General features: G+C 30.6%; 2 protein-coding genes across 2 annotated transcripts; one reads left to right on the top strand and one right to left on the bottom strand.

The window, feature by feature from the left end:
* Positions 1 to 4,261: 4,261 nt before the first annotated feature.
* LOC139883419 (uncharacterized) lies at positions 4,262 to 5,082 on the bottom strand. Its single transcript, XM_071867597.1, has 2 exons — positions 4,718 to 5,082; positions 4,262 to 4,616 (listed from the first exon to the last, which is right to left on the bottom strand). Exons 1-2 carry the CDS (start codon positions 5,080 to 5,082, stop codon positions 4,262 to 4,264), a joined length of 720 nt encoding a protein of 239 aa, XP_071723698.1.
* Positions 5,083 to 13,206: 8,124 nt separating this feature from the next.
* LOC139883418 (uncharacterized) lies at positions 13,207 to 14,264 on the top strand. Its single transcript, XM_071867596.1, has 3 exons — positions 13,207 to 13,339; positions 13,448 to 13,577; positions 13,760 to 14,264. The coding sequence occupies exons 1-3, from the start codon at positions 13,207 to 13,209 to the stop codon at positions 14,262 to 14,264; spliced, it is 768 nt and encodes a 255-aa protein (XP_071723697.1).
* Positions 14,265 to 14,560: the final 296 nt, after the last annotated feature.

Genomic DNA, 14,560 nt, shown 5'->3' with positions numbered 1-14,560 from the left:
TAATATAGTAACATTAATGTGGTGGTATGTTAACTCATAATATGTGCTAGTAATTTTAATTTTAATAAACATGCAACTTTGATCGATTGTTTTTATTTATTGCATATAATCAATTCCTTTTCATGCATATATTTAATCTTTTATTCATTGAAAAGTATTTTACTTCCTATCCATAGAGTGGTAGTAGACATTAATGTTAATCCTTCTCAAGTATGATTTTGTATAAGCCACATGTACATACCATATCTGATTCCATTAAATTATTGATGGCTTTCGAATGCAATAATTATTTTGCCAAATGATATTGTAGACACGAATAAAAATATAAACGCGATATCCGGAATACAAATAATTGAAATAACAATTTTATTAAAAATCTCAATAAATTTAATTTAATTTAATAAAAAAAGAAATACAAATGACTATTTTTTAATCCTTTGATATTCGCTAGCTAATCCATCTTGTTCTTCGTCGTCTTCTCCGTTGTGGAATTTTCTTCGCTTGTGTCTTTATGCAAGGCGGCGGAACTCCGACAACATGACGACGTCTTCTTGTTTTAGCTTCTTGCTTAAAACTTATTCTCCTAATTTTCTATGCGTGTGAATTATGAGAGAGAAATCTCTATTGACCGAATATATTTTTTTCCCGAATTGAGAGTGATTCTCTTCATCATGTCGACATTCTTAATTAATTGGGCAAAAATTCTGATCGTGTGCAAATCTTCTACAGCTTGACTTTCAAAGCTCTATTTTTGGGTCAATTCTTTCCTTACTTGTTCTAGCGAAAGCCTGATCAATTTTATTGTGCATTAACTTTCAATATATTAGTTCCAATTTGATTTGATAATGAGGTCATTCTCTTAATAGGAATATTTTATTTCTTTTTGACATTATTAGTATGATTAGAGCCTCTAGAATATCAATATTTGATTATATTCTCTTCACACACAACTCAAGTCACGGCAAAAAATTTTCCTTCTGCACTATCTTCAAGTTAGGTGGTCAAGATGTTCAGTCCGATTTTCCTGACCCAAATGGGTTGTACCCCAAATTATGATATAAGGTCTAACTTCGTATTTTTTTTCCTACAGTCTAGTCCCTGATGCTATAATCCATCTATTTTTGTCGTTATTTTCGCCTTCGATTATCTTCGATTGACTTAATTTTTGCGGCATTAGAAATCTAAGAATTAGGACTATAATTTTTCGTTCTTTGTTCTAGGACTAATTTTCGACGTAGCATGACGTGTCATATTCTCATTGGTCGTCAAATTTTCGATGCCTACATATACCATCCTATAAATAATGAAAATACATTTTTAAGCGGTAAATCTATATGGAACTTACTAGCTTTAAAGATGTATGTCGTAATGGATATCATATTTTCATGAAGATTCTCTACAAGACAAATTATTGATGATTGTTCATTCAAAGGATGTTATGAAATATTTATGGATGTAAAATAAATTCTTCTTTCATTTCAACCTTGTAACATACAATGTAAGTTACTGCTTCTTTTATTAAGCCTCTTAAATTACGTAAAACTTATCATTATGGGCCTATATATACATGAGATTATGTATCGATCAATCTTATAGATAATAGGAATAATTTTTTAATTTGTTTTGATTGTAAATTTATTGTCGAATCCAAATTCGACACATAGTTTTTTATGATGAATAGACATTTAACACATAAATTTAAAATATTGAGTTTAATTAGGAATCAAGTTATGATTTTTAACAAGTGACATTATTTTTTTCCTATTTTAATTAAAGACCAAAACACAATAGGAACACATTAATTCATAATAGGAACACAATAATTCCTTAAGATTCTACCAACTACTTTGGTTTTGTATAATCTCTACATAAACAATTGATTACATGGTTAACTCCGTGTTGGTAGAACTTAAACATACAATTAGTCGATCTCTGACTTGTGGGTTTGTTGCGCATGAATGATCTATCGCCGATTTTATAAAGTCGGAGGACTATATGTGAATAGTAAACAAAATCATGATATTTATTATACTTTAAATTTGATTTAAGAGTTTAAGGATTGTTATAATCTTGAGGTGGGAATGGATTATGACGTCGGTCATGACGTGGGACATGGGTCATGACATGTCCCAACTATAATCTAACAATGAAAATTATTATTTTAAGACTAATTAATTATATATGTTATATTAAATTTGAAAATATATAATTATGCAACGAAGTAAATAAGCTCAATTTTTGAAGAGTCTAAACTTTTTTTATCTCTCTACCTTAGAGTCATGTGATAAGATTTTAGACTCAAAGTTAGCTCTTGCGATGGAGATGTTCTATTGTGCATTTTTTTTTTTTGAAAATCTAATGTGCATTTTTAATTAAGTTGCTACTTAACTTTTTAACATAGAAACTAGTAGCTATTAATTAAACGATGATACTTAGTCATTTGTGGTGAACTACAAAACTAGTGATCTTCTTGTTTAAGGAAATAGAGAAATATGAACTATGTAGGCGAATAAAACCTTTGTACTTGTGGTAATACTATTATATGTACGGGTGATAAGTGTTATGTACCCAAAAAAAATTGATAAGTGGTGCACGCGATATACTAATGATCACCTGACAACCTATAATTTAGACAAAGAAAATTGTATTTTATGTCCTCCATAGATGGTATTCACGAGCTTTTTACCCCTCTTGTTTCAGACTTGGGTTTTATGTCCCTCTTATTGAAAAAGTTAAAAAATTATACCCCTGAGCTGTCAAATATTGCCCACTGGCACCTTTCCGTGTTAAATCCACCTACGTGGTCATTTCAACCTATCATTGAATTACACATGTCTAGCATACGTGTAATGTAACAACACGTGTAATAACAATTCCATTTCAATGTAGATTTTATAATAATTAATAAATTTTATTTTTTCCATTTTAATTTATTTTGTAATTAATTAAAAAACCAATGGGACCCACAAGCTCTCCTATTATCTTCCAAAGCGAGATTTCTCCCCTTCTCCAAAATTCAATTCTCTCTTGAATAAATTAAGAACCCTAGCCCTAAAAATTGAAATCCCTAATTCAATACAGACTTACTCGATCAACATCAATATGGAATATGAGAATCACTTATAACGAGTTACTTATCGTTCGCCAACATATGTAGTGGTGCACAATTTTGTATGTGTGACCCAGCACAACCCTAGGTGCCACTACAATGGCCGACGAGTACAACACTCTGATAACTTCTTATATCGAGCGACACTTGAGAAGACGTTTCTATGTTTGTTGCCACTAGTTGGTTCCTTTCAATTTCATTCTCTAAATCAAAATTGAAAATTTCAATTTAAATTGTATGTTGGGCCTTTCGCGGTTTCCCGATAGATTTTGTCGAATTTTGAGACTTCTTATCCATTGTTATTAAATGCAGCATCCACATATTGTATTATCAATGTATTGACAATTCGAAACTATAATGTATTGTAGCCTTCTTTGTCCTGCAAATGCTACTTTTTACAAGAAACAAAACTTGCACTAGAGATGCATTACAAAATAACTACATAAGCATTATATAATAATCCCAATATTTCATAATTCCAAATGCATTACAAAATAACCAAACGCATTTACCAGATGCATTACAAAAAATTACCAAAACAAGTTGGTTTTAAACATAACCAAATCATCCACACTTATAGCAACAATAACAAAATACTCAAGTAGGCAATATTCCTTGATAAGAATACATAAAAAGAGTCACGATTTTTCGATTCTAATTATTGAGTCCAAGGCCCAGCTTGCTTCTGCTTCTTCTTCATTATTTTAGGATTCTGAGAACTTTCTGCTTGTCTTTTCTTCTTTGTGCCAGCTTGTGTATCTAAAGTCTTGTCCTTTTCTTTTATGTTGTCTCTTTCACTGGACTGCAGTGGGTGAGTAGGCATCACTTGTTGAGATTGTTGTTCCTCAGTTGACGGGTCTTCCATTACTTGTTACTGCTGCTCAGCAGCAACCAAACAGAGAAACAAAGGTAAAAAAATGGTTATATAATCAAATGCTAAGAAACAAAACGAATGTATTTTTCGGTAAGATATATAAATAAATATACGAGTTGACTTACTTGTTGAGGATCACATCCAGATTTGCATCTCCTCCTGTTATGGCCAATATCACCACACTTACTACACTTTGGTTTATCCCTGACAGTGGGTTTCTTAGGATTCTAATCCTCTGGCTTTTTACTCCTTAATTTTTTTGGCCTGTCTGGACGTTTTTATAATGGTGGAGGAAGTAGTGGTGCTAGGCCAGTTACAGGCCACTGATTAGGACTGTTTGTCCCATGTACTTCACCACTGTAATGCTTTAAAAATGTTGATGGCTTGTAACAATCATCCACGTAATCAGCTGGGTCATGCTGCTTCTTCATAATTGCTGAGATTGAGGCTTGTCTACCCCCAAGGTCTTCCAAAACAAGACCTAAGAACCAGAGCCAGATCTTCTGACACTCTTTTTCCACCATTGCAATTGCAATTGGAAAAAATTGACCGTTGGCATCCCTTCCCACTGCAGTAAGAATCTGATTTGTGTTATGCCCTTTCAAATGGGCACGATCAACACAAATAAGAGGCCTGTCAAAAATAAGTAAGGACAGTTATTATAAATATTTGGTATTATAGATATTTTAATTATAAAATAATTTACAAAGACATGATAAATACACAATACATACCTGCAATATCGAAAATTATTTGTGCAAGCAGGGAATGAAACATACATCCTCTCGAATCTACCACCAGCATGTGTAACCAAGCTAGTTGCACCGGGATTTCTCCTTGCAATCTTTGCAGCATAGTCTATGATCCTTGCGTATTGCTCTTTATATGTCCCATGAATTTTGTCGAACGCCATTCTTCTTACTGCATATCCTTTGTCCAAACTTATCTCAAGCCTCCAAGTTTTCCTTACTTCACTCAGTATGTCTCTTGTTGACATAGTAGGCTTTTTCATAATTTCTGGCAGAAGCTTCTCTGTGAGCCATTTTCTCAAAGCCAGTGCATTAATGAAGCTCCTTGTACAGTTATGCTGAGTTTTCATTGTTTTAAGCATATAAGTTCTACTTTCACCGTTTCAGACACAAGAATATGTGCTTTACATGTTGGACCTTTGAAAATAGCTTTCACCCTCTTCTTGTCGATCTTTGCAAACTTGAATGGATACCCATTGTATATTGTGTAATCCTTTATAACATTTGAGGCTACTTTTAAATTCAGGAATATCATCTTTTCATGGAAGACAGGAATTACACCAGGCTTGGCCTCATACACCGGATAATTGGGTCTTTCCCTAATACCTTCATCTTCTTCTTCTAAATCACTCACATCCCCAATCTCCTCAGACTCATACCCAGTCTCCAACCTGTAAATGTTCTCATCTTCACCATCACTCTCACTATTTTCTTCAAAATCAAATTCATTATACTGTTGGCCAACTCCTTTAGCAGCTTCATGTACATGTTCATGTGCTGCAGGCTCGTCACCATCATGTTGTGCAGGTTCTTGTACAATAGCCTCCTCTGTCTCTTCACTTTCTCCAAGGTAAAAGCTGTCAAAGTTGACATGTGGGATATCATCATGGGGCTTCTTGTGTAAGCATTCCAAACCATCAATGGGATATGTGAACGAGTCAAAGAATTCTTCACCAATTTCCTTCCATTTACCATTTAGAATACTTCTATTCTCTGCCATTTCATCATTTGGGCTTGGTAGATGGGTTGGACTTAGTAGCAGAGGTGGGATTGGTGGTTCTGGTGGGCTTCGCACAACTGATGGATTTGGTGCCACAATTGGGCTGGCTACATCTCCATCTGCATCTTCAGTTAAACATCTAGTAGCAAACATGTTCACAATTCCATTTGATTTGTCAAAATCCAATCCTCATACCATTTCAGCTACATCATTTTCTATCTCTTAAAGACAAGCTTTGTTGAATTAGCATGCTTATAGTACAAGTCAGTGAACTCTTTGTAAGGTCCAACCTCCTCTAAAGTATCCTCCAGAAGCTTCAGAGTAACAACATTGGACATAAGTTCAACTACTTTTTCTCTCCCATCCACGTAAATTGCCTTCCCATTCCTCACTTCAAACCGACCATCATGAAAATAATGCAACCTAAGCAACTTGTATAACCAAAATTTAAACATATTAATTAACTAATACAATAATCATATTTGAATAAATATAAAATCCATGAAACCAGAAGCGCAAAAAAACCAACTTTTAGCAAAATATGCAACTCATTGAACTCAAGCAAACAATAGTGTGTTACAAAATAATACTGTCATTTATAGAAAGTCTGCAACCTACCTATCAGTTCAAGAAAATTCAATTGAGAAATCTGTTACAAAATAATATTGTCGTGATTTTTTTTATTCAATTAACGTGTGAAATCTTTACTATATGTATTTTCAATATGTGAATTGGGACAGGAAGACACGAGCAAGAACATAGTGGAATCAAATTCCAATAAGCTGCTACAGATTGCAATCTCAGTTTTCAAAATAGACAGGATCCTTAAAATTCAGAACACACAACAAAAAAACCCAAGCCAAATTCGGATACTAATAAATAAAGTCAATCAAGGCCAAGGCCAACTAACATGAAAAATTGATTTTTTTTTAAAAAAAAAGGTAAAGAAGAGCAAATTACTTGTCCATTACACATGTATGAAGCAAAATAATTGGGTGAATCGTCGTCTCTCTTTGCCGAGTTCGTTGTTGTCTACGTGACTTCAGCGAGTTCGCCGTCAGCGATGAGAAAGAGCGGAAGCCGATTAGATTTAGGGTTTGGGTGAAAAAAGCATTAGTGAGTTACTCTTTGTTCTTGTTTTTTTTTTTGGCTATATGTTTTCTTTGTTCTTGTTTTTTTTTTTTTGGCTATATGTTTGTAATACAAGAGGGAAACTAAAAAAAAATCCCGTTTTGGAATATAATAGGAGAGTTTGTGGGTCCCATGAGTTTTTTAATTAATTACAAAATAAATTAAAATGAGAAATAAAATTTATTAATTATTACAAATCTACATGGAATTATTATTACACGTGTTGTTAACATTACACATTATACGTATGCTAGACATGTGTAATTTCATTGATAGATTGAAATGACCACGTAAGTAGATTTAACACGAAAAGGTGTCAGCGGGCAATATTTGACCGCTCAAGGATATAATTCTTTAACGTTTTTCAACAAGAGAGACACAAAACTAAATCCAAAATAAAAAAACATAAAAAACTCGTGAATACCATCTATAAGGACATAAAGTACAATTTTCCCAATTCAGACATTTTCCCTCCAACCAACTACTATAATGTTTCTATGTGTGTTTGACTATTATTGGAATTATAATTTTATTAAAAAAAATAAACTGTGATTAAAATATACTGGTTGTGCTTACTGCTTACGAAGATATATTCACAGTACTGTTATTGTTTTCATTGACTGATGAAACCTGCCCATAATATTAAAATTGTTCTTGATTTTGATTAATGAATATTCAATTTTATTTATTTATTCCTGATTACTAGGATGCTTCTATAACGCTTCATGTTGCTTTCTATCGTGCTTCTCAAAACTAGCAGTACTAGTTGGACTTGACTTCATGGAAAGTATGACTTTTCTCTTGATGCAACATGGAAAGTATGAGTATGCCACACAAAACACATGAAACTAATCGTGCGTCTTATACTATATGTCTACTTCAGTCTTTCTTCACAAAAATAAATGTTTTTTACTTCAGTGAGTGACCCACAGAGTCATTGTTATCTCTTTACTGATCACAAGTGTGTTTGTGTCCCAAATAAAAAGTTACATATTCAAAATTCTAATGAAAATCCGACACTCCGATTATAACAGCCAAAAGTGTACGCATGTGAACTTAAGCAAATTGAAATGGAGACAGATTTATATCGTTTTAGACTAACATGGCATTGGTGGGTCTCTTCTTAATTTATTTATTTATTGTTTATATATAGACATTGTGGGTCTCATCTCTTGTGTTGAATCTTGATTATATGACTACTTCCGTCTGAAAATACATGATATTTTTTATATATATTTTTAAAGAAAACAAAATATATATTTTGAGATAAAAGGAGTACATGATATCTCTTGATAATTATCGACATTGATTTATTATCTGGTCCATGCCCTCACCGCATTGGTCCAATTTTGGTGGATTCGGTTCGTATTACTAGAAAACCGAAATTGAAAAAATATCAAATAAAAAAAAATGCAAATTCTCGTTTTTTTTTCTTTCGCATTGAAGCAACCACGATTAATTTTAAGCTCTTCTCCAACCACAAGAGTCGATTTTAGTGGGTTGAATCCATATTATAGAATTGGAGTCGGAAAACCTACCCAGAAAATTGACTTATATTGTACAGTTGCTCTCATGCTACCTCATAAACCATAATCTAATTCATATCGTCGTAAGAAAGATCATGGAAGGGTCCTCTGAAAATTGTGGCCAGAATCCACCTAGAGTCTGATCAACCAATCGAACTAATTATTCCCAGTGATATTTTTGCTAAGTCGCTGACTAAATGTAAGCCAGCATGGCAATCAATAAATGTTTCTACACAACAATTTTAATTGGCTGATTTGACAATACAAATTTCCATAGATACAGTCCTAAATATTGTCGGGATGATAATGGAATGAGAGTGAAGTTGTGCTGTTGTGGTACTAACATATAGAGTACTGAAATAAAAAATTCGTACGTCCACTATATAGACGGTTTTCCAATTGAAGTGTAATAATTGAGGAAATGGAAAATCATCAAGAAAAAAAAAAATTAACATAAAAATCAAGAACCAGAAAAATTGTAATGATTTTGTGTCACAAACTTCCTCAATTGACAATACATTAAGTTGGCATCAATGATTTTAGCACAAGATTACTGCACTTTAGGGTTTATGAACTTTAAATACTTAGTTTAAATACTTTAGAAGAAATAAAACATATATAGAAACATGTAAGTGTAGGAGATCCAATAATTATTTATTTAAAATTTAGAAATAAAGTGTATCTATACTGACTGTGTGGGTAGATGGATTAAATTAACAAGTTACCAAAAATAACAAATGATGTCGAAACGTAATTTTTATTGATTGAATAATACTTATTCAAACAAAAGTTGTTTTCTCTAATAAACCCTACAATAATCAAGTAGAAGCCGCTTACTATGATCAACTATCAAGGATATCGATCATGTAAGAGTGGGTTGGTTCGGCTACATGAAAAAGAGAGATAACGGGAGCTTTTTCTTCTTATGAAGTTCTCACTCTAACTGGCTTGCACTTCTTATGAATCATATGAAGAAAGTCTATATTTATAAAAGAACAAGACTCTTATTCATCACACCAATGAGTTGCATGATCCGTTCGTCCATTATGTTTGAAGAACACTTGATCATTGATCGAAGATATCAATAAGTTAGGGTGATCTCAAGATGATAAAGACATCAATATATTCCTTGTATGATCTGGAGTTGATTAAGACAACAATTTACTCCTTGTAGAATACTCATTGATTCAATTTAGTCTTGGGTCTCTTTAAAACCATTAATTGTGCTGTCAAAGATCAACTCATTCTTCAATTGTTGTGATAAAAAAATAAACCAATTGTGTCCATAGATCAAAGTGTCAATCCGCATGAAAGCTTCAAGAACCAATATTCCTCACCGTCGATCATAAGTATTTCTTTTATTCTTCACATTTTCTATAAGTTAAACTACAGAATAAAAGGTTTTCTTAATTTATCTTATTAGATTAGATCTCTTAAGCGAAGAAATGTGTCTTTTATGAAATAGACAATATTCTAAACTGAAAAGTCAATTTTAATATGAATCCTAATCTAAGATCGAGTAAAATTAAACTGGGAATCAAACTTGAATCGAAACTTTATTCTAAAATTTAAAGCGAGACCTAATTTAATTATTCTAAATTTTATAGTCAATAGTAATAATAATGCACAAAAAGATTTATACATTTATAAAATACATTTACTTTTTTATAACCATGTTAAGCGAATGACATTGTCGTGTATCTGAGCATTTAATTAGGATCCTGTTATTAGTCGTGTGAACGGTCTGTAGGAACAGCCCACAAGTCAGCCATGCATATTAATTCACCAACATTTCAATATTAGTGAAATTACAAATAAAGCATGCATGACTTGCCGAAAATAAAATCAACCTTCTCGATAATACTTCAACTTCCTCGTAATTTAACAAGACATGAAGAATGCATGCACGACTTGAATTCACTTAATTGTATTATGAAGTCATATTAAAGGCAAGCTCCACGATCATGCAGTACAGTAGAATCCTACAGTACTGTACAGTAGTACTCAAGTAAAACAATTTGTAGGGAAATTTAAAAGAAGTTTAAAATTACGTCGAGTAAGACAAGTTGAGTTGTGTCAAATTAAACATCTCCTTACAGGATATAGATCAAAATTTTGCAGTCGGATCGCGAAGTTTTCAAATCTAAGATAATTTAAATCTATGAAGATCATGTAATATATTGGCATGATAAAATTTATAGTTAATTATTCTAAAAAAATCTACATTTACAAAAAGGCTAAATTATATTTCATGTAATTTGTATTTATTCTTTTTAGGGTAAAATATTTAATCCCCAGTTTAGACTTAATATATGATTTTCTTTTTTTTGGTTGCATAATTAATTTAAGCCTCCTACTTTCACAAAATAATATATTATTATCCCCTTCGTTAACATTTTCAGTTAGTTGACCAAATTTTGACCGTTAACTTCCAAAAAATACTATTTACCCTTTTAATATAATTTTAGTTATAATTTTAATCTTAATATATATTAAAAAATTATTGACCAATACATATTTAAATTTAGAATTATAAATTTATCAATTAATTTATCATAAGTTATAATTTGATTAAGAAAATATAATTTTTTAAACTTCATTCACTACTTAAATTTTACTTTTAATATAAATCTACAATCATATATATTATAATGATGTAATTCTAATTTGAAAAAATTAACCGGTAGTATTCTAATTGTTATTGAATTATAATTATAATAATTTAATTATTATTATTTATATGAAAAATGATAAATAAAGATATATTTAAAAAGATAAAATAGTATTTTCACAAAATTTGGTCAAACAATTAAAAATTTAACGGAAAAAGATAATAATATATTATTTTATAAAAGTAGGGTTAAATTAATTATGAAATTACGAGAGATTAAAATATTGTACCCTTCTTTTTAATTATGGATATCAATATGTTCATAATATTATTGATTTGGACTTAACAATTTTTAATTTGGATACATTATAAAAGTTAATGGAAGAGGCAAATACATTATTCGCCATAAATTCAAGGAGTTTTTAAAATTTACTACAAATGAAAGGAAAATTATAAAGTATATTAAATATTGGGAGTGTTTTGTATATATATGTAATATTATTTATTTTAAAGAAAATAAGGGTAGAATTCGTGTCCTACTAAATTATTTGCTAGCTCCGTCTTTGATTGAATATTCAGTTTACGAAAAATGAATCGTTCTACTTGTAGATTTTAATGGTGAATCGAATCTTCCCATGCAGCTTTTATTTTTTATTCTATTAATTATTTTCAAAAATAAAAAAGAATTATAATTCTTGTAAAGCCAAAAAGAAATTTAATTAATTTCTTATACTAATCAAACTCTATCAATATATATATATATTTCATTTTTATCTAATACTTCATATATATTTAAATTTTTTAATATAATTTTTTATAAAATATTCTTTTTACAATATATCTAGATATTTTATTCTTTATTCTTGAAGGTATTTACTTCTCATCTAATATTTAAATTTTTTTAATATAACTTTTTATAAAAATAAGTCTTTATACAATATATCTAGATATTTTATTCTTTATTCTTGAAGGTATTTACTTCTCATCTAACGCTCGGTGCATTGACTTGTGTAACATATAATATTAGTGCCATTCTCGCTTAAAATCAGAAATGACTTGAGAAAACTTCCCGGCAATCTATTTGGTTTGAAGTATTGTAACTACTCCAAATAGGGTGGGATCGATTTATATGTAATTGAAGTGTTCTAATAGTCTATTTTATTCACTAATCAGTTATTTCCATGTCGTATAAATATTTTATTTAAACAATAAAAATAATATATTATAACGTCTGATACTATTACTATAAAATCACAAATTATATTTTATCTAATTAAACACTATTCTATATTATATGAAAAATTTCAATTGGTTTCAATGTCTTTTTCCTCGTTAAATTTGTTCTTTTATAAATATTTTTCCTTTAACAACAGTGAAAAAATTATTTAATAAAATTAAATTTATTATTTATAATATACATAGAAAACGATTTTTTTTAAGGACGGGGATCCTGGCTAGTTCAAACAATGATTGCATATGCAGTGTGTATAATTAACACATTTCTATCTGTATCTATATTTGATCATTATGATTTATTTTTATTTTATTTGTTGGAAATAGGGTAAAAACCGAACAATCATTATGATTTTGAGACTTATAACATATGCTCATAAAATAAACTAGTAATTCAAAATATATATATATATATATATACTGATATACATATATATAATTCTGTAACTGAAGATAGTAATTAATTTTAATCTTCTTCGTTCAAGACATTGATTTTCATGGAAGTTTGAATCAACTAAGATGACGTTATTTTCTAATATAACTTTAGTAATTAAGTATTCACTTAACAAAGTTTATCACGTGTTCATAAAAACATATAAAAGGGTAAAAATAATCTTCATCCAGTTTCGTCGAAGCCCATAACATGACGTTTTTCGCCTTTGCGCTAATTAGTAGTACTACGTAGGACATGTTAAATAAATAAATCATGCCCAGGAGTCTTCTTCGATGGCCCTGATTATTTATTTAACTTAATTTCCTGTATTTTTATTTATCCAAATATATATAGTGGAAATAAATTTGTATTTACTGATGTGACATGCCCAATAATATATTCCACATAGCGCGTTTTCCACGTTTTTAGTTTGAACATTTGAAAGTCGTTTTGCATGATATAAATAAGCTCACATACTTTCCAAATTCATTAAACTGATTAATCCTTAAAGTAGGAAACAAAAAAAAACAAAAAAAAAACATGGTGAGGACTCCTGGTAGAGATCAGTCAGGACTGAGGAAAGGAACATGGACGCCTGAGGAAGACAAGAAGCTCATAGCTTATGTAACAAGGTACGGCTGTTGGAATTGGCGCCAACTTCCCCGATTCGCAGGTAAATTTTCTTCAAGTTAAAATTAAAAGCTATATATATTTAGAAAATTCGATTTGAGTAAGCTAGATCGAGTTCACTAAACTTATGTTGATTTTGATTTCATTTTAGGTTTATCAAGGTGTGGGAAGAGTTGCAGATTGAGATGGATGAATTATTTAAGACCTAATATTAAAAGAGGGAATTACAGTGAAGAGGAAGAAGAAATCATCACCAGATTACACGAATCCCTAGGAAACAGGTATTTATCATTAATTTGTATAATTAAACCAAATTTGTATTACATGATTAGAGAACAAATTTCTAAATTAACTCCTAATTACACTCCCACTGTAATAGATTATATGAATTGCTAATGGGAGAAGTGATATATACTAGTCTTCGATTATTTAGAGGTTGATATTAAGTTTTTTTATTTGGCAGATGGTCTGCAATTGCAGCTAAGTTACCGGGTCGAACCGATAATGAAATAAAAAACCATTGGCATACATCTCTCAAGAAGAAGAAGCAGGGAATTAAGCCTACACAAACAGTCTCAGATACTAATGAACCCAAACAAACGGAAAATTATGACTCGAACCCAAATAATAGTCATAATAATTGTAGTAATACTGATTCTGCGAAGTCGGTCCCATCTTCACCACATTCGAGTTGTAGTGATCACCTATCAAGCATCATCACGGATAATACTATATCATCTTCAACTACAAATAACATCGATATGGATAGTTGTAATGGTACAAGTTTATTCGAAGCTTATGAAGAGCCAAGAGGATTGAATTTCTGGACCGAACCATTTGTGGCTGACAATTTCGACATGGGAATGAATGATTTTGTAGAACCAAATAATTTCGACCTTGATGCGTTTTATTATTCATATCCTCATTGTTATCCAGTCTTCGGTGTTGATCAAAATGTTGGCTTTTAATTAATTAAAGAATTAGAGAGGCACCATTAGTACTGTTGATTAATTAGTGTTCTTTCACGTAATATATTATCTCTGCAAATTAAGAGATTTGTTAATATTACAGCACTTTTTGCTATATCGATCCTTCTAAAAATTATTACATCCATCTCAAAAAACATGAAAAATATCATCATGTATTTTGAGACGAAAGGAGTATGAGCTTTGTTGCACCAATTTAGTAATTAGGAGGATCTATTTAACATTTTTATGTGATTTTATTATGTGTGGATCGTTTCATGCTATAAGAAAACATGTAT

The sequence above is a fragment of the Rutidosis leptorrhynchoides genome, unplaced genomic scaffold (assembly GCF_046630445.1).
Source record: "Rutidosis leptorrhynchoides isolate AG116_Rl617_1_P2 unplaced genomic scaffold, CSIRO_AGI_Rlap_v1 contig395, whole genome shotgun sequence".
Lineage (NCBI taxonomy): Eukaryota > Viridiplantae > Streptophyta > Magnoliopsida > Asterales > Asteraceae > Rutidosis > Rutidosis leptorrhynchoides.
The sequence above is the reverse complement of the archived record's forward strand: the minus strand, read 5'-3'. Positions and strand labels throughout refer to the sequence as shown.

What these genes read in the sequence shown, in the direction of transcription:
- LOC139883418 (XM_071867596.1), top strand. Translation starts at nt 13,207, where the DNA reads ATGGTGAGGACTCCTGGTAGAGATCAGTCAGGACTGAGGAAAGGAACA. An exon ending in CCAACTTCCCCGATTCGCAG is followed by an intron (nt 13,340 to 13,447) that starts GTAAATTTTCTT and finishes ATTTCATTTTAG; the next exon opens with GTTTATCAAGGTGTGGGAAG. An exon ending in CACGAATCCCTAGGAAACAG is followed by an intron (nt 13,578 to 13,759) that starts GTATTTATCATT and finishes TTTATTTGGCAG; the next exon opens with ATGGTCTGCAATTGCAGCTA.
- LOC139883419 (XM_071867597.1), bottom strand. Translation starts at nt 5,082, where the DNA reads ATGAAAACTCAGCATAACTGTACAAGGAGCTTCATTAATGCACTGGCT. An exon ending in AATAATTTTCGATATTGCAG is followed by an intron (nt 4,617 to 4,717) that starts GTATGTATTGTG and finishes TATTTTTGACAG; the next exon opens with GCCTCTTATTTGTGTTGATC.